Source organism: Lissotriton vulgaris, unplaced genomic scaffold, assembly GCF_964263255.1.
Source record: "Lissotriton vulgaris unplaced genomic scaffold, aLisVul1.2 SCAFFOLD_254, whole genome shotgun sequence".
Taxonomy (NCBI): Eukaryota; Metazoa; Chordata; class Amphibia; order Caudata; family Salamandridae; genus Lissotriton; species Lissotriton vulgaris.
In genome coordinates, this window is record NW_028243099.1 from 1,892,269 (window position 1) to 1,912,309 (window position 20,041).

At 48.8% G+C, this 20,041-nt stretch overlaps 1 protein-coding gene across 1 annotated transcript in view; it reads left to right on the forward strand.

The window, feature by feature from the left end:
* CHRNA2 (cholinergic receptor nicotinic alpha 2 subunit) overlaps nucleotides 1–20,041 on the forward strand; it is a 236,509-nt gene that overhangs the window by 125,599 nt on the left and 90,869 nt on the right. The window contains exon 3 of the mRNA XM_086948497.1: nucleotides 11,746–11,790. Coding sequence (XP_086804623.1) covers nucleotides 11,746–11,790 — 45 coding nt within the window. The remainder of the gene's footprint in view (nucleotides 1–11,745; nucleotides 11,791–20,041) is intronic.

Consider the following 20,041-nt stretch of genomic DNA (forward strand, 5'->3'; position numbering starts at 1 on the left):
TGTGGTTTTTCTGGGTTTTCCGGGTTTTCCGGGGGCCAGAATTTTGTAGGAAATAGGCGAGGAATCCGGCTCCCAGAACAGAACAGGACCTCGGTCTTGGAGGAATTGAATTGCAGGGAATTCATGTGCAGACAGCCGGCTGTGTCTCTTAAGCAGTCATGGAACGATTCCATGGGGATTGAGTCTTCCCCCTCCCAGGAGAGGATGAGCTGGGTGTCGTCCGCGTAGTTTACAGTTTTCAATCTGTGGGATTTGATTAAAGTGACCAGTGGTTTTAAATAAACATTAAAAAGGATCGGGCTAATGGACGAGCCCTGGGGTACACCGTGAGGTACTGGGGAAAAAGCGGATTGAAAAGGGGGAGGGACACAGCCTGTTTCCTATCTCTCAGGTATGAATGGAACCAGAGCAGGGCGGTGCCGTCGACCCCTGCCTCTCTGAGCCTCTTTAGCAGAATCACATGGTTAACCGTATCGAATGCGGCAGACAGGTCCAATAAGATCAAGGCCACTGCTTGGCCCCTGTCTGCACGCATCCGAAGTTCTTCCATGGCTGTAAGCACAGCCGTTTCGGTGCCATGGGCTGGGCGAAAAACGAATTGGAAGTCGTCCAGGATGTGATTCTGCTCAAGATGTGTCGAAAGACAGGAGCTAACCCAGCGTTCCACCACTTTCGCTGGAAAGGGTAGAAGCGATATAGGTTGAAAGTCGGATAGACACTCGGGGTTCAAGGAGGGTTTTTTCAGCAGCGGGGTGATGAGTGCTTGCTTCCAGGGGGTGGGGACAAATCCGCAGCACAGAGATTGGTTACAGATCCTACGGAGGGTGTGGAATAGTTCAGTTCCGCACGCTTTCCAGGTTTTAGAGGGCAATGGGTCGAGGGGGGACCCAGAAGTGATTCCGTGTGCCAGTCTCTCGAAATCTGCTTCGGGGATAGGGGGGAGAGCCTGTAGACATTCCCTTGGTAGGTGTCTACATATACAACCGCCATGCACTGCTCATGACCTCACATATTACATCACTCATGAAATGTTCTATGACATCATTTATGACACCATTGACATCACCCATATAATGAGTTTAGAAGTCCCAGGGGATGGGCTCTTCAGGGCCTTTAGAGGCTCAGGGAGGGGGTATACTGTCTCCTTCCCCTTTTTGAGAAGCTTTGGCCACAGAGGCTTCTGGTGACTCGGGAGGGGGCCAAATAGTCCCTTACTCCTTTATTATGAAATCGGCACCAGGGGATGGGGACCCCTGGCGGCTCGGTGAGGCGGGCTGCACAACCCACCTCCCCTTCTAGGCACATTTTGGCCAAGCGGTAGGCTCCCTGGGACCTTTAATGGCTCAGGGAAGGGTGGCACACAACCTCCCTCCCCTTTTTTCATGATTTTGGCCCAGGGGTGGACTCCTCAGGCCTTAAATGGCTTGGAGAGAAGTCAGGCCGCACGGCACAAAAAACACAGAAAGCAACTGTCTACAAATATTAAATATTTACATGTTTGTGGTTGGTTGGTGGGAAGGGTTGGGTTGGGTTAGGTGGCGGTGAGATTGATAATTGGAGGATGGTTGGAGAGTTGGGTTTAGAGGATCAGTGACCATTTGAATTCTGTGATGTGTGCAGCTCTTATCGGGATAGGGATGGTGTTCCCGAGTAAAGGCCCAAGCTACTGAAAGAAATTAAAACACAGGGAGGTGTATGGACACAGCAAGTAGGTGGAGGTAGGAATACTACAGTGGTTGAAGAGTAGTGATCCATGCAATTAGGACGGATAAGTATTCTGGAACCATGTTGAGGGTAGCTTGAAACCAAACCAACAACAAATAGAAGGTGGTAGTTTAAAAGCCACCACATTTTATTTTTAGGTCTTGCCTATATTACTTTTTTGTCTGTAGGTGAAAGCCTCTTGTGGACCATACCAAAAACGTACACTGTGTTTAGAGCCCACCCACTGCTTACCATTCGTTAGCGTTATTGTCAGTATCATTTGCTTGCATCTTATTCGATATCTTGCCTTCCTCTTCTTGTGTTTTACCCTCCCCTGTAGCATCAGCGTTTTACTAAACTCTTTATTTATTTATTTATTTATTTATGTAATTTTTAATGCGCAGCTAATACCCAAAGGTGTCTAGGCGCAGTATGATGCTTTAGGATACAGTGGTTAGCACACAAACTTATTGGTTAAAGAGCCAAGTCTTCAAGGCCCTACGAAAACAAATGAGAGTAGGGGCAGTTTTGATATGTGAGGGGAGAGAGTTCCACAGTCTGGGAGTTGCTACCAAGAATCGTCTGTCTCCCCAGGTGGCGGTTCTTGTTCGGGGAACAGATAGTATACAGCTAGCTGCTGATCTTAGGTTCCTTGTGGGGGTGTATAGCTGAAATGCCTCTCTTAAAAACTTCGGGCCAGTATGATGGATGGCCTTATAGGCAATACATAAGGCCTTAAATTTAATCCTGCTCTCCACTCTTAGCCAATGAAGATGGCGTATCGCTGCCGAGATGGACTCGCGCCTTGGAATGTTGAGAAGGATTCTGGCTGCCATATTTTGAACAGATTGGAGCTTGTTCAGAATATATTCATGACTCTTGATTGGCTGACTTGTATTCTTCCATTGCTCACATTCAGGGAACTACATTTTTCTTTGTATTCAGCACTGCACAGAGTACATGTGTGTTCGAGCTCTCTCCCTCATGTGCTGCTTCTTTCCCTCAAACACCCTCCACTTCCCCGTGAGCTCTGTGTTGTTCCCTCATCCCTACCCCATGCTCATCCATTGCTTTTTCCAACGTTTGTGGCCTCCTCCAACCCAGTCCCAAGTGCCTCCATTGCTCCCTGGCCCCTCCTCCCCACTCCACATTGCTTTCACACTGACCTGCTCCTCCACCCTCTCATCTGCTGCTCCCATACCCACCTGCATTCTGTAATTTCTTTTTTTCTATTTCATTATTTTGGGTTAGCTCAGCAGCTGCCATTTCTGCCAGGCCATTCTGCAGTACAAAAAGTGCTTTTTTTGCCACTCAAAGGTTTTCTATTTTCATTTACTGCTCACAGTGGTGTCTGCCATCTAGGGTCGATAAATAGAAAATGCACGAACTAATGAAATTATGCCTTTGTTATGCCAGTACAGCACAGCATTTTGCTGTTTACTTATGCTGTTTGGCATTGCCAAAAGACATTGGCAAAGCGAAAAATTCACAAAGGCAAGACCTGTTGGCTTTGCTAATGCTTGTTAAAAGCTGAAACCACTAAGGCGCTAATCACCAACTTGCAGTGCCAAACTGCAAAGTGCAATCTGTACAGACCCATGAAAGCACAAGCAAACAAATGCAGAGAACTGCTGACCAGGCATTCAACCGTCCATTAGCTAAAAGGTCTGTACTTTAAGTGCGGTGCATAACAAAGCGCAAGATAAGGCGGCCGCACTGGTCAGTGCACGCTAAACAGAAATTGAATAGCGGACAGCCAGGATGTCCAACATAGGTTCAGGTCACTTAGATCCATGCTAGAATTTCAGAATATCAATATATAATATATGTATTAGTGTGGTGAATCTAAATTAAACTAATTTACAGAGTCAGAGAGTATGATGAAAATCAGGCATGAAGTGAGCCTTTCTGAGCCTACCTTGGACACATCTGGCCTTCAGGACTTAAAGCTGAACCCTAATCATTTCATTTCATTCAATCTTTATTTCGATCTATTTAGATCATAAAAGAGTACAGCAATTTAAAACAATTTAAAACAGTATCAAGTATAAGAGGATTTAAAAGCAATACAGTTAGTCTGTTTAAAATCAATTACAATACATTTAGAAGTCATCAAAAGCAATTCATTTATCTGTAACTTACAGCGGTTACAGGTATACCACATTGCTGTTAAAAATGTTGCCACTGCAAACACAATTGGGGGGGATAATTCTGTCTTTAATATTCTGTAAGCTGGGAGGTAGTGCCTGAAACCAAGGTTTTTGAGGAGTGGGACAAGCCAGTACTTCCTAGATCTTTGGTAAGCTTTACAGAAAAATATAATATGCAGGTCATTTTCTCAGGGATGTGGGCATGCTGGGCACTGTGTTGAGGGCTGGGACTTAGCCCAGCGATCCGTAAAAGCCCTAGGAGGAAGAGTGCCATAGCGCCACTGCATAAATAATTTCCTGGTGATAACGGGGCTGCTGCCATCAAGGACAAGCTCTAGGTGGTATGAGTCTTTAGATTTGGTAAACAGATTTGTTAAAGACCCCTCGCATGTGCTCTCGATTGAGACAAGTAACTTGTGCTCGTAGAAATCCCTCGAAAGGAGTTTACGTGGGATCCTACAGCATGCATTTCCTGGATCAAGCCATAGTTCTGGTCTTCCTAGTGTCTCACATGTTTGTTTGATATATCTCAACCATGGGATTTGTGCAACATTAGGTAGGCGTAGAATCTCTTCGAGCTCAGACCTATAGTTCGATAGTTCTGGCGTGCTCCAGATTTTACGCCAAAAAATTATAGGTTTTAGTCCCAGCTCTTCTGTAATTGGTTTGAGACCCAAGTCTAATCTCAGCGGGAGCAGGGGGGTACTAGGTGGAAGGGCTGCCAGCTGCCTAATGAAGTTGTTATCACTAATCTGCAAGTTCTGGGCAATTGTATGAACCCATAGTTCTCCACCATAGCTTACTGCCCCTCTTGCCTGCATTTTGTAGATTTGGAGGAGGAGACCAAAAGGCTTGTAAGTCGACCTACTTGCCATCCTACAGATTCCACCCGTTAACTGAACCAATTTCATATTGGCCTTGGTTCGATGCGAGTCCCATGTCATATTCTGGTTGATGGTTACCCCCAGGTATTCTAAAGTTAGGACCCTCTCTAGTCTTGAAGGCCCTATGGTGGGATTAGGGTGAGTTGAGGAAGGCGGGTTGAAGATCATGTATTTGGTTTTCAGGGCATTAATCTCCAACCCACGCTCCACACAAAAAGTCGAGAACCCATCCAGAACCCATTGAATACCCATGGGGGACTTGGACAGCAGCAGGGTGTCATCCGCAAACATAATAGCGGGCACCCTGCTGCCGTTGAGCTTAGGAGCGTCAATGTCGCTCAACCTATTCAGATGGTCGATTACCCCGTTGACAAAGAGGCAGAACAGGGTCGGTACAAGCACACAGCCCTGTCTTACCCCTCTGTCAACGGGGAATTTTACCAAGAGTGCCCCACCTCTGCCACACCTGACCGAGCAAGGTTTCCCTAGTGTAATCTTATCAGAATTTACAGAATATCAGCCGGGATCCCTAACTCCGCTAAGAAGGTCCATAATTTGTCTCTTGGCACTAAATCGAAGGCTGCTCGCAAGTCCACGAATACCGTGTACAAGCTGCCGCCCTCGATTGTCGCAGTCTTCCAGAACAAAAGATTCAGATGAAAGATCTGGTCCGTGGTTGAGACCCCCCTTCTGAACCCAGCCTGGTAGGGACTCAAGATGGCGAATTCCTCAATCCAACTTTGGAGGCGATCAAGTATAAGCCTACCAAGTATTTTCTGAGGAACATCAATGAGACTGATGGGCCTGTAGTTGGCTGGGAGCAGAGGCGAACCCTTCTTATATATTGGAACAATCTCTGCGCCCAGCCGAGTACCGGGCACCTCCATACCACTCAGAACTGCGTTAAATATCGTCACCAAGTCGGGTGCCCAAACATCAGGCTCCTGTCTGAATAAGTCGCCCGGTAAACCATCCAAACCAGGTGAATTGCCTGATGTCAGCCCTGCAATGGCTACTCGTACCTCCGTTTCTGTGAAGGGGTCCCCTTCTGGTAAAACGCTGGCGTTCATTGAGGAGTTATTTGGAGCCCCATCATCAACCCTATACAGGGACTGGAGGTGGTCTTGCCATGCCTTTGCTGAGTTGTTAGGTTCTATTGCAGAGGCTAGCTCCTCGTACTCTGTGTTGACAATACGCCAGAATTTGCGGGAGTCCCTGCAGGCTAAAGAAATAGTGAGGTTTTCCCATTTCTCCTGTTCTCATTCACTCTTGGCATGGGCAATCATGCGCTTGTAAACCCTTCACCTGGCCTAATCTCAACTCTGTCTTTGCCTTCCTTGATCGAAGTCAACAGGTCAGATTTAGCCTTGCAGCATGCAACGTTATACCAGGAGGGGCGGATGTAACGACCACTACCACTCTTTCCTGTCGAGAAGAGAATTTCGGACACAGACTTAATTAGGTCCTCGTGCATCAACCACAGCTGTTTATTTGTGCCCTGGGTATTAGGTTGCTCCGTTATTGCACAAACCTTTTCGAGTATGGGGATAACCCGGGCATATAGCCCAGAGACCTTCTCTGGATTAGAGGCTAGCTTCTCCCACCTTACTCTCTGTCTATCGTTCGTCAATGCAAGCCCTTGGGCAGGGGCGTCTGCCACCGCCCCCCTACCGTCTAGGCCAGGATGGGCATATTCCAATTCCAGTGCGTTGTGGTCGCTATCCTCCCTAGATGTCAACCGGAAGTCGCTGATATGTGACCACAAGGCAAGTGGTACCAGAATATAGTCAAGTCTTGACTCCCTGCCCACTCTGTTGTATGTACATTTGGGAGGGATGTCAGAATTTGTGCGTCCATTACAGGCCCGCACGCCATGTTTCAGGGTTATGGATGTAATTTGGACAGCCAGAGGAGTCCAGGCTCTAGGAGTGGGCGCTGCCGATGGGGGTACGGACTATCCTGCGTCCTCCTCCTGGGAAAGTCCATCCAATAAACCTGAAAGCGGCTCATAGTGACAATTCAGGTCCCCTCCTATCAGGAAGGGAGTACCCTCGGGAATATCGCTTAGAGCAACCGAGAGTTCCTCAATGGTGCGCGACTCTTGTGTAATGCTTACCGGTCTGGAGTAAACATTTAACACCACGAGTCTACTCAAGTTCGGCCACTCCAACAAAACACCAAGAATGTCCTCTGTGGCTAGGGGAAGTACGGTGGACATGCATCCCAGGTCAGCAGCCACCCAGGTTGCGAGACCTCCAGAGGGACGCCCCCTGCCCCCCCACTTTGCGGGAATGGAAAATGCTGCAAAACCTGTACGAGAGAGATCCTCTCTCGCCCAAGTTTCTTGGAACAGGTATATATCTTTACCCTCGATGAATGAACTCCAATCCGGGCAGTTCAGTTTATTCCCCAAACCTGCCACATTCCAAGATAGTATCTTTAGGAAGGGAGGTCTGAAACTCGGGATTGGAGGGGGAGAAGTGCCCGTGTTGAGTTGAATCATCAGTGGTGTGTTGCTGAAAGAACTTTCCCCTTGTACAACTGTGGCTTTGTTCAAGCTGAGTGGGGACCCAACAGTAGTTTTTGTTTGCCTCTCTGGTGATGTGTTGCTCCTCGCAGTGGGCCTTCCCCCTTAAATTAGCAGTACATTGTGTGAGTGGAGAAACTTTTCTTTCCTTGAAGCCCCTATATCGACCTGCGGCCTCCCCCCTCCTGGTCCCACTCTGTCAGTCTACCATATCCAGGGTGCTAAACCTGGTATAGGTTGGAAAGTAAGCAGACTGCTGAGGTCTAGGATGGAAGGAGACTACTCTCTCTCTGTTGCCCCAGCTTTCCTCCCTCCTGTGGACTGTTTTCCATCCCTCCTCTTCTCGCGCGTGTGTCATTGGTGGGTAGAAAAAGGATAGAGGTAAGGGCTGGATGGAAGTCCCCTGATCAGGTTATGACCAGCGCTACGAGACCTAATGGTGAGCTATGCGCGATATAAAAACAAATACAAATACAAAATATATGTGAGACGGTCATGGGATCCCTAAAATTAATTAGGACACAATCTCCATTGATTGATTTCCTGGTGTTGCCTAACCATGGGACTCTCCTCACCATGAGGACCTCGCTCGATATTCCTTGGGGAAGGAGCCTATTAATGGAAATCCAGTTGACCACCTTGTTTTTCAGAGCAGCAACAGGTTCTTTAGATAATGATTTAAGCTCTGGGACACCCGGTAGAATAACTGTATATGGGCTCGCCTCCGGCGGCAAGTTGACTGGCCTATGTTTTTTAGTGTTGCCCTGTGTACCTTGTGTTGCTACAGCTGTCCTCTCAGGAAGGCTTGGAGTTGCAGCACGATCAGTCACCTGAGGGTTTGGAGTGTGAGGTGTGGGCTGTTGGGTTTGTAATGACTTGAGGGCTGGACCCGCTTCCTTTGCTGGTGGCGCTGGTATGGCCTTCTTATGCCTAAACTCCGCCCCTCCTCTAGCAGCGTTGTTATCTTTTTTAAGAGTGTCTGCTAGATGCACCGTTGCTTTTTCAATGATCACTAAACTGGTTTTGATCTTAGATAGGCGTGCTTCGAGAGGGTTTAGCATTGTCCTCAGAAGAGCGCCGATATCAGAGAGAGTGATATCTTCGTCCCCTGCGGTTATACTGGGGCGAGAAAGTATCTGTTCTAATATCTGTGAAGGAGGATTCACAGAGAGTAGTGCCGTATTTTTTTGCGGAGGAGTTGGTCCCTTGGTACTTGATTCTTCTTTGTTACCCTCCGCCGTGGGGTTGTGCTTGGCAACCTTAGCCTTTCGCCCCACAGGATTTTGTGCCCCTCTTTTCCTTTTTGGGATAGCTCCTTCCCTTTCCCCCTGGGTTGGATGGCTAACTCTATCAGTATTGTCTTCCGTGTTAGCCAAGATGACAGTATCAGTGGGTGGTGGAGGAGGGGGCTGGGGTAGGGGTAATAGGCTTAACTCTTTGGGGGCACTAATATCGATGTCATTGTTATGGAAAGTAGAATTGGTTAGGTCAGGCAAGTCTGGCGTACCACTGGCCCCCTTAGCCCTATTATTTAACATTATACAATCCGATCTCTTTTCTTGGGTAATTGCATGCGCTATGGGACCCATAGAGGATCTCTTTACCCATTCTATTTCTTGGGATATACGCCTTTCAAGGATAGTGATTTCATCTATGAGAAGTGACCCTGCTTTGGCAAAATAAGTGTCCAGAGTACCTTTTGCCGTTCCGGCAGCTAGCGTGCTCTTGCTCCTTGTCTCTCTCGTGGCCATAGTTCGAGAGTTTGAGGAGATGGAAAGGAAATTTGAAATAGAGTCAAAAACCAAGGGGGGTAGCCCGGCCCGGGTCTCTGGCGTTCTCGAACGGCCTCAAACGGCCCGCCCTTTGCCCGGGCTTCGCTCCGTGCTCCGTCCCGCGATCCGCGGGACAGGCCGTGTATAAATAGGAGCAGGGGGCGGGAAGAGACACCAGCTGCGCTGAGTTGGAGAAGCACTAAGGATGCTGGATCTCGCAGTCCCGGCCCCTGCAAGTGTAGGTAATGAGCCCTTGATCGCCCCGGCTTCGTCGGCTTGTTCCCACAGTCCTTCGGTGGCAAAATCCGTTTGGCAGGCAGACAGGTCCCAGGAAAATGCTTTCACAAGTGAGAACGGCTTGCGAGTGGCCCTAATCAGTCCCAGTTTAAGAAAGACTTATGACTATTCCTTGGCACCATAGATTGCACTCCGGAATGGTGATCAACTAGTAGAACCTAAGGGGGTGGGGTTGACCTCTTGCAGCAACTGGAACTGTTGTTACATAAACATGCCTATAGGTCTTTAGGTCTCGGGTATTGATACCTTTAGCTGTCTGTTGGAGCTCTATTGTTTCCAATGAATAACATATACTTAGAGAGGGCTTACAGTTAGCCTGCTGCTCATGATTGGACGGCTTTGTTGTCTATCTCAGGTCTCTATTCTTTCCTCCCTTGATTGCGTTTGTTCTACCTAGAAGTATTGCAGCCTCAATGTTCTGAGTTGTATCCTTCCACCGCTGGCTTGATGGGCCTTTTTTTCCTTTGCATTTATGGTGCAGGGAGTCTATGTCTTTATTTGCTCTCTCCCACGCCTGTTGCACCGGACAGTGAAGTGGCCCTGAGCCCCCCACTTTATATTCACTGCTCTTCCCCTCCCCGCTGGTCCATTACTCCCAGCCTTACTTCCCGCTCAATTTCCAATTGTGTTTTTTTACTAGGACGTGCAGCTGCAAACTGCTACTGAGCCACTGACTTCCTTTTTAGGTTTCGCCTGCACAGCTCTTGCTCAGTGCTTGTAAAATCTCTTGTATTTAATATATCTTGAAAGGAGGTTCTTATCAGTTCCCGTGGTCCAAATACTATGTCCATCCACTGTTGTGTGGAACTTCTTTTTGTTTACTTTCCCTGGCTGCACACATTGAAACAGCTGTGTTACAATCCTGTTCCAGGAGTATTCATTTGATCTCACTCTACATTTCATGTGGGCTTAAGTTCTTGAACTCGATTTTATGACTTTGCTTTGGGCAGTTATATTAGTGTACTTGCATAAGCTGTGTGAACTTCTCACGTCACTCTCTCCCCATATTAGAAGAACTGGACAACACTGCCATCTACTGGTTATTTTTTAATTGAATATGAAAATTGCTCTTGCATACATTTTCCTCTTCAGGTTTTATGTTGCCGGGGTACTGAACCGAGTACCTGTTGTCAACTCGGATATCAGTGGGATATCTTTGTTTTTTAGGTTTCGCCTGCACAACCAGCTTACTATTCATCACATAGGCTAAACCTAATGCATGTACCAATGCTTGTTTTGGAACTGCTGCACTCTCTCTTTTTCACTTTTAATTTACCGCTCGAAAATGGCGGTCAGCCATGTTTGAACAATAAATTAAAAATGACCACCATTGCTTCACCATGCATACATGTGCCTGCATCATGACGCATGCATTGGATGCCATCTTAGAATGACTTGTCTTTAATAGAAACTCCATCCCAAGGTGGCTGCTTTTGCGTCCACATGCTTCTGATAACGTGGCAGCCATTTTGGCATTAAGTGGTACCAAAGAAAATAAGCATTTGCAAAGCCAATAGCTCAGGTTCAGTGGCCTAGGAAGGGGGGTGCTGTGCAGGCCGCCCCGGTGTGTCATCACTGAGGGGGGTGACAAAATGGTAAAAATATGTATTGTATTGTATTGTAGTTGCATTTATATAGCGCTTACTACCCCTGATGAGGCGTCGAAGCGCTTTTTTGGCAAGTAGCACGCTACTCCGGGACCCATAGAGGATTAGTGTTGAATTAGTATAGTGAAACGTGCAAGTACATTTTAAGTGGTGGATAGGTTAGTCAGTTATTTGGATTTTGAATGATAGCAGAAGGATAGAGGAGGACAAAAGTTTGTATTTATATAGCGCTTGTTGGCGCACGCCTTTCAGGAAGCCTACAAAGGATTAGTGGTGAATTAATATGGTGAAATAGCTTCTATCCGTCCTGATCAAAGTTTTTGAAGCACCTCCCTTACTGAAGGGCGGCAGACCACCCCGTCCACGCATGCGTGTGGTTATCTCAAGGGCCCGGGCAGCGGCGCGAGGCTCAGCGGCCTGCTGTCAGGCAGGCTGCGGTCCATCAGCGGCAAGGCTGGTTCAAATACGCCTCCGGCCTCAGTGGCGACTGCCTTTTAAAACCGTAAATCCAATATTCGGGCTACAATCTTTCAAATTGAAGCTGCAGAAAAAATACACATAACCCCATTAGTCCGTGTTCCTTTCAGACAGGGGAAGCACTTTGTCCCCCGCAGACAGCTGACGGGGCCGATAACCTGACAGCGGGCCTCTAATTTGTGAGATGAACTGAGGCTTCCGGAGCGCCGGCACTCTGCCAGCCATTGATTTCAATTCAGATAAATTGCTCCTTCCTCTCGGACTAAATTAACTCTTTTCCTATTCTCTCCCCCTCCCTCGTTTTTTTCCTTTTTACCCTGCCTGCAGGATGAGAAAAACCAGATGATGACGACCAACGTGTGGCTAAAGCAGGTAAGGGCTTAACTCACCACAGGAGAGATTGCTTCTCATAAACACACAGGGGCAGATTTACACTAAGTGGCGCATCCCTGCATATCAGCAGGGATGCACCACTAATTGTGCGCCATGCCTCCGCCACCATGGATGCGCCGCATTTACAATGCGGTGCACCATGGGGAAAAAACGGCACAGATGCGTCACGCATCTGTGCTGTGAAAGCGGCGCATTGCTGGAGTTGCATCGCAAGCGTGACGCAGCTCCAGCTATGCTCTGGGGGGCCCTATTGTGACAATGCTGCAATCAATCCTTACGCCTGTACCTTGTAGATTTCACTCAGCCACTTTTAGGAGGAGTTCCTGCACCGAAACGCCCCCCCCTCCCCTGCGCAGGAACGCCTCCTTCTGGCGCAGGACTTTACAACGTGACGCATCTCCCAGATGCGACAAGTTGTAAGTACCCCGCACCATGGCGCATCTTTTGCGCCACTGCTGCGTCTCAAAAGTGACGCAACTGCGGCGTAAAAGGGGCGCAAGGGGCTTGTAAATCTGCCCCACTGACTTTGCATCAGCACACCTCACCCCAGACCCTCTTGGCTTAAGCTTCCCAGGTCTCCATGGCTCCCGGGGTCACGTACACTACTGACATGGCTGCCTTTTACAGCTCATTATTCGGGAGTGTTAGTCCCATCGGCTCTCCAAGTGCCCTGAAACTACGAATCCCATAATTCATTAGGTTGTTTATAAAAAAGTACTATGTCTCGTCTAGAGCCATTTGGGAAAGTGTTTCCGGAGAGGAGAATGTTACCATTCTGTTTGAAGATACCTGGTCAAGGTTTCTTGGTTTTTATGAAAACAAATTGCCATCAAATATTATTTGTTGTATGTTGTTGTTGGTGTGTGAAGATGAGTGATTTGAGTTGTCTTTTTTGTGTCAGATGATTTTTCCCAGTTCTCCATTTTCCCCTTACTTACAGTGCATACAGATATGAATTGAAGGGTGTCTTTATGGTGTAATGATGACATTTCAGAGTTAAATTCCTCAGCACTGAAATATCTGGCTCTTGATGATATGGAGGACTTGGCAACACGATGGCAGATTTTCATGCTAAATGTCCCCAACCTTCGCCGTAAAAGGATGCCTGATTTCTAGCCTTGGGCTTTCATTTAACCCATAGATGCATTCTGGGATCTGTAGTCTTGAGTCAGTTCCTAGCTCACTATATACACAAAACAAGCGCAGGAAGGGTGATCTTACGACCAGGTTACGAGGTCCTCAAATAAGTTCTTTATATGTTCCAAATTAAGTTACATAGTGCCTCATTATGAGATGGCCATTAACAAGCACTATGTGTGAAAACTCTACAGTGCCCCCTAATACATTTCAGCAGGCCCAAACTAGCAATATTTAGCAGAGAAACCTGCCTGCTAAATACCTGGAGATGCGGATTGTGGTGGAATAAGTACACCAATCCACATATTAATGCCAATTATCATTATTACTCTTAATTGGGTTGTAATTATCCCACCCGATTATGTCTGCAAAGTCATAATTTATCGGGTGAGATTAATTAATTGACAAGACCTCTTGCCTTTCGAAATGTATAACACAACTAGTATGAATAGTGTCTAACATCTTATGCTCCAATACTTTGTTATTCATGTCCACAAGGTGGTTGGGAGGCCACACCACTAATTTGAGAGCTACGGGGCATATTAACAAGGCGGCGCTATAAAATTATCGCCGCTTTTGCAGCCGTTTTCGGCCAAAAAGCAGCGATAATTTTATCTCCCTATCGCGTGTTTTGCTGACTTAGCGCTCGTTTCCAGCACGCCTAACTTTGCATCGAAAATGAGATGCAAAGTAGGCGTGGCTGTGAAACCAACCAGGGAAAATATCGCGAAGGTAGCTTTGCGATATTAACAAGGAAGGGTAGCGGTTATTTAAATCGCGTTAAGTGTGCCTTAACAAAGGAATTTAGGGCCAGATGTAGGTAAGTAACATTTACCGAATCTTAATTACCGAAAATTACCGATTTTTACCGATTCGGTAATTAAGATTCGGTAAATGTGAGGGGTTGGTATGTAGGGAATCCAGATGTTCCCTTTTACCGAATCGGTAAAATTCGGTATTTACCGATTCGGTAAATACCGACCGGTAAAGCCCATAGGAATGAATGGGGCATTACCGGTCGGTATTTACCGAATCGGTAAATACCGATTTTGACAAGGGTGCAGGGGGTGTCACTTTGACACCCTCTAGCACCCCCAAAAAAGGTTCGGGTGCCATGTGGCAGGCATACCTGCCCTAAGGGCAGGTCTGCCTGTCATATGGCACAGGTGTGCATGCACACATGTGCATGCACACCGGAATCGGTATTTTACCATCAAATAGAATTTGATGGTAAAATACCGATTCTGTAATGCTTGTGGGACTCAGAAGAGTCCCACCTACATATCAATTTTACCGAATCTGATAAAATACCGATTCGGTATTTTACAGAATCGGTAAATTTACCGATTCTGTAAAATACAGGGCCCTACATCTCAATTTGCATTTACCGGTCGGTAACGGCCGAAATCGGCCGTTACCGGCCGGTAAATGGCCACCTACATCTGGCCCCAAACGTCTGTTAAATTCCTGACTAAGGCATACTTAACATAGGGGGTCGATTCTGTGGCTAAGACCACAGGCCCTATCATCTAGGATATCGCCGTTTTTGACAATGGAAAACGGCAATATCCACACAATCTCTGGCATTTTTGTCACCTCGGCGATGCGCATTGTTGATAACGCGCTAACCGGGCGATAAATTCCAGAGATAGAGGCGATAAATATGAAAGCACTTGGCGCGCTTTGCGATATTTATCACCGGCCTTTGTTAATATGCCCCTACCTGCGTACAGGCAAATGCAGGATGTAGGATGTAGGGTAGCTTGACCAGATTTTGAAAAAACTGGGACATTTCGAACAAATAGAAGAATTACTAATTTTACATGAGTAGAGAGGCACAGCAATACAGCACTGAATACCACAGAAACACAGACAAGGTTCTAAGGAAATAAAATGCTATTTATAAGCCCAGTATTTTACCTGCTAATTGAATTGATTTCTGATAAGAGCTGCTTGCTAGTCCTGTTTTCGAACACGCAAAAAGTGCCTCCCACTGTTTTCAGCCGGCCCTCATTTGCTGGAATCTGCAGGGACAGTGCTGAAAAACCTAGACTGTCCTGGCAAATGCAGGATGCCTGGTCAACCTCGTGTCAGGGGATCAGGGACATCTAAATCGTTCACATTTTTCTGAGTTCAACCTTCTTCCCAGTCCTTTCTATTCACATATGTATTCATAAATTTTGGGATTCATCTCGGAGTTAAGTAAACCCTGTAATTTTGCAGCCAGTTAACCTACACTTTGAAGGTGCTAAGTTCATTATCTGACTTATCACAACACACGACTTTTTCCTTTGGATTACCCTCTCCCTGTCCAGGCTGAACTACAGCCATTTTGGTGTCTGCAGTTGCCCATCTGAGGAACTCCGTCCGCCAGGAAGAGGTCCCAGGACAACGAGGTGACCGCCTGTTCACAGCGATTGATTGCTTGACTAGTAGGTTAAAGAGCAAAGGCCTGATTCATCAAGGCTTGGTGTCGCCCTTGCACGCCGCAAGGGGGCTGTCGTAGTAAGAAGTCCGTAGGAGGCCAGGTTGTGGTTCCAGGAAGTAACTTTATTCAGGTTGTAGCTACAGAGGTGATAAGTTAGGTAGCCAAGGTGGTAGGTAGGCCAGTAGATAAGTTGGCATGAAGGCCCACCAGGAGCAGCTTCCTTCTGCTCAGCCTGAAGTCAACTGACTAACATGAGTCACCCCACATTCTGTGACATCATATAACATTCTAAATATACTCAGGCAGGTCAAAGAGGGAAGACAGGGTGAAAAGGAGGAAGACAAGAAATGACATTACAACAGGGGCGCAAGGGCAAAGCAAAACCTAAGTGAGTTTATCAAGCCTCCCAAGGCCACCTCGCTTGGCTCCGCATGGCTTGATAAATCGAGAGTAATTCAAGGCAGCGCATATCGCATGCTTTGTGTTACTCTGTCCCAAGGAGGCATTCCATGTAAGGAATGTGGGTGTTGCAACTCATCCACCCATGGATCATGGTACATTTGTAGATTTACCATTTGTGGTAGACTTAGGAATGTGTTGGAATGCTACGCCTCCCCAGGTGAAGCAAAACAAGGAATGCTATCTTTATACCTCCTCTTTTTTTCCTCTTTTTACATGTTCTGCATTCTGCTGCACAATAGATAGAGATAAATGCCTCTCAGGGAGCCGCAGCCCATCCATTGGGGCCACGCCCCTCCACCTTTTGCCCCTCACGAACAGTGTCTGTCAGGCTGAGCAAAGTTCAGCCCGACAGACACTTCATTTCAGGTGAGGCAGCCAGGAGCCAGACATGTGCAAAATGCGCAGGCTCCTGGCTGCCTGCGCTGAACTATGCTGGGCTGAGAAAGTCACAGTTCCTGTGGGCGTGACCTCCTCTGCTCAGCAAAGTTCCTTGAATCCCTCCCCATAGTGACATGGGGTAGTGTCACTGATTGCCTCGCACCTGCGTGCTTCAGTTTTAAACCCTGAGGTGCCCAGGATCAAGTGTCAATTAGTGACACTTCATCACAGAGTGGGGTGGAGTCAGCAGTCTCATTGACTCCATCCCACACTGTGATGATGCTGGGACTGCTTCCTTACCTCATTGGCTGACCTTAAGTCAGCCAATGAGGGAAGGGAACAGTCTCAAGCCTCCTGGAACCTCTGAGGCAGAGGTGCCTGCAGGTAATAGTTTTTTCTTTTAAATTAATGTTTGGTGTGAGCATGCATGTATGTATGAATGTTTGGTAAAGAGTGTTGTGAATGTACGTTGTTTGTGTGCGCGTGTGTGAATGCATGGCTGTAAGTGTTATGTGTATGTGTGTGAGTGTGTGTCCCTGTACGCCCCTCTGCTTCCAAAACTTAGCGCCCACCAATGTTCTCAGGGTTCTTTTTGTGCAGAAAGTTGCCCCTTCCTGCACAAAAATAAACCTGCCTACAACGCAAGCACCCTTGCAACATTACACAAGGATGCCTGCATTGAAGCTAGGCAGTGAAATGTGAGCCAGCGCTAGGAATGTACAAGAATGGTGAATGCAGTGCATTTCTGCCTTTTCATGCAGCACTACACAGTGGCTTGCTATGTAAAAGAATGATCAATCTTGCCCTAAATTTATACATTTGCAGAGTGATCTATCACGATTTGGCCTTGGCATTAAGCTGTGTATGAAAGTTCTGGTATTTTTAGGTTATGCTTGCCTATCAGTGGATATGGCCATGTCTGAACTGGGGTGGTATGGAGTGCAAAAAACGATAGATTTAGGCCCAGATCTCTGTACTGGGGTGAATGTATGACATTGTTCTTCATTCTGTCCATCAACTGTGGTTTTTGCTTGTGTTAATTGGTCTGTCATCTTCCTACAGAACGCGCCAAGCACCAATCTTTAGGGCATCTTGCAAACATGTGGTACCTGTCACATCGATGTAGAGAGCCACTCGGGCTCTCCACTACAATGTTTCTTTTCCCCACGCACGCACTCACAACCCCGGGGCGGGCTCGCGCCGGGGTATAAATAAAACGGGCGGCCGCTCGTGGTCTTTCCAGCCAACTATCATCTAGTGTCTGTGTGCCCTTATTATCTACAGTATAATAGCACGTGGTAGGCCTCACTTACCACATTACATTGGCGACGAGGCGGTCGTATGCCACGCGTGCCCACCGCCTCCTGCACGTCCTGCTGTGTGTGCTCCGGCCGCGGTGCCCAGCCGCTCCTGCACGCGGTGCCCCGAGACCGAGACCCGCCCACGCGTCACCCGTGAGGGTGCGCCTTCAGCTGGCGGGACTCGCGGTGCTGGTGCGCAGCCTTCGCTTCCTGCGGGTGAGTGATCCTTCTGCCCCGCCTGCGCGCGCTCACCGCGCCCCCCTCATCTCGCCGGCCGGCGAGAGGAAAGGACACCGGCAGGACCACGTGTTCGCGGCCCGGAGCAGGCCCGCCTCCCCTTCTCCTCAGGCAGCCCCAGGGAGACGCCTCCGCTGCGTGTGCGCGCTGGGCTCCGCGCTGCTCTCTCTCTCCCTCGTCACGCTCTGGCCATCGGCCCAATCAAGCATTGGCAACAGCAATTCCGGCCTGCCTCTGCCTGGATACGGGACACTTCGAAGCCAACAAGCATTGGCTAATGCATTTCGGGCCCCGCTCCTGCCTATGAAGAGGGGTATTTGAAAGGCCTGCAGCCCTGTGGACAAGGCATTTATCAAAGCGAGGGGTAGACACTAGAGACAGTCACTGCAACCAAGGGTACCAGCTAGCAGCAGACCCCAGGCACCCTACTTTGTGCACCACCACGACCCCGGAAAGCACCATACCTCCTCACAAACAGCGTCACCATGAGTCAGGACGCCGGCGCAGCACAAGACGGCGTTGTCCAGCCACCGCCGCCTGCAATCCTCCCACAGGCCAACGCCCAGGCGGGGAACCAGGCCCCTGCTGGGCCCACTAATCCTGCACAGCCTGCCCACCTGCATGCCGGCGCAGCGCCCATCCCGCCGTTCAGCGAAACGTCGGATCCAGCAACAGCCGCTCTCCGATGGAGAGCGTGGGTCGGACGCCTCAATCTATACTTCAAGGGAACCAGAGAAACTGATGGAATGGTGAAGAGATCACTACTCATCCTCTATGGGGGACAAGAAATCTACGACCTATTCGAATCGCTCCCGAACACCGGATCCGAGGACGACTACGACGCGGCGGTCGTGGCCCTAAACGCCCACTTCGACCCACAGCTAACCAACGACTTCGAGAAATTCAAGTTCAAGCGCGCCTGGCAAACTGAATCTGAATCCGTCGACATGTATTATGCTCGGCTCCGTCGACTTGCGAGCACGTGCCCGTTCACAGACCCCAGGGAAGAAATCAGGGATCAAATAATTGTCGGATGCAAGTCGAAGCTGCTAAGAAAGTTGATCCTCAAGCAGCCAGGGATTTCGCTGGACGAGATCCTCGTCCTGGCCAGATCACATGAACTGTCGGATGCGAGGGCTGAAGAGATGGAGGTGGCGTTGCGCACTCCAGTCATTGCTCCAACGATGGCGCGAACCCCGACCATCAAGGAAGAGCGAGTGGACGCCATTCACAGGCGATTCCCACCGGTAAGGCAGCGACAAGGCCCTCCACGGACCAACCGCTGTGGGTACTGCGGAGAAGATCACCCGACCGCCGCCACGTGCAGCGCCAGAGGCAAGACATGCCTCAAGTGTGGGCGCCTCAACCATTTTGCCGCCGTCTGCCGGGGAGGCAAATTCAAATCAGCAGGACCACGTGCTCGTGCGGTGACGCAGCGGATCCATCAGCTATCACTCGATCAAGAGCGATCCCCGCCGGACACCGAAGCACAAGACCGACGGCCCAGGTACGAGGACGATGAAGATGACGAGGTATACATCGTCTCCTACGTCAGCCGAGCGTCTACGAAACGAAGGCCGCCGCCCATGTGCTCTATCACCGTGGACGGGACGAATGTCAACGCGTTGATAGACACCGGAGCGTCCGTCAACGTCATGGACTCAGAGCAATATGACAGCATGTCCCCGAAGCCGACGCTGGCACCGTCTACGGCAAGAATATACACTTATGGAAGCACGGAACCGCTCCCTCTCCGAGGGGTAATACAAACCACAGTCGTCAATGGGGAATACTCCACCGAGACCAAATTCCATATCACAGAAGGCAAGAAAGGCACCCTCCTGAGTTGTCACACCGCGGAAGATCTCGGCCTGGTATTCTTCGCCAACCAGGTGCACCAAGCACACGCGGATTTCATGCTCAAAGACTTCCCAGAGCTGTTCAAAGGACTCAGCAAACTCAAAGGGCGGAAGTTCAAACTTCACATAGACCCCACCGTGAGGCCCGTCGCACTCAGGCATAGGCGGGTGCCCTTCAATCTCCGGCCACAAGTAGAGGAGGAGCTGCGGAAGCTGGAAGAGCTGGGGGTGATTGAGAAAGTGTCGGGACCGACACCCTGGGTCTCCCCGTTGGTCGTCGCCCCCAAACCAAAGCAGCCAGGAGCCATTCGCCTATGTGTGGATATGAGACTCCCGAACACAGCTGTCAAGCGTGAGAGGCACATCACCCCCACCATGGAAGACATCATAGCGGACCTCAACGGGGCGAAGTGGTTTTCGAAGCTGGA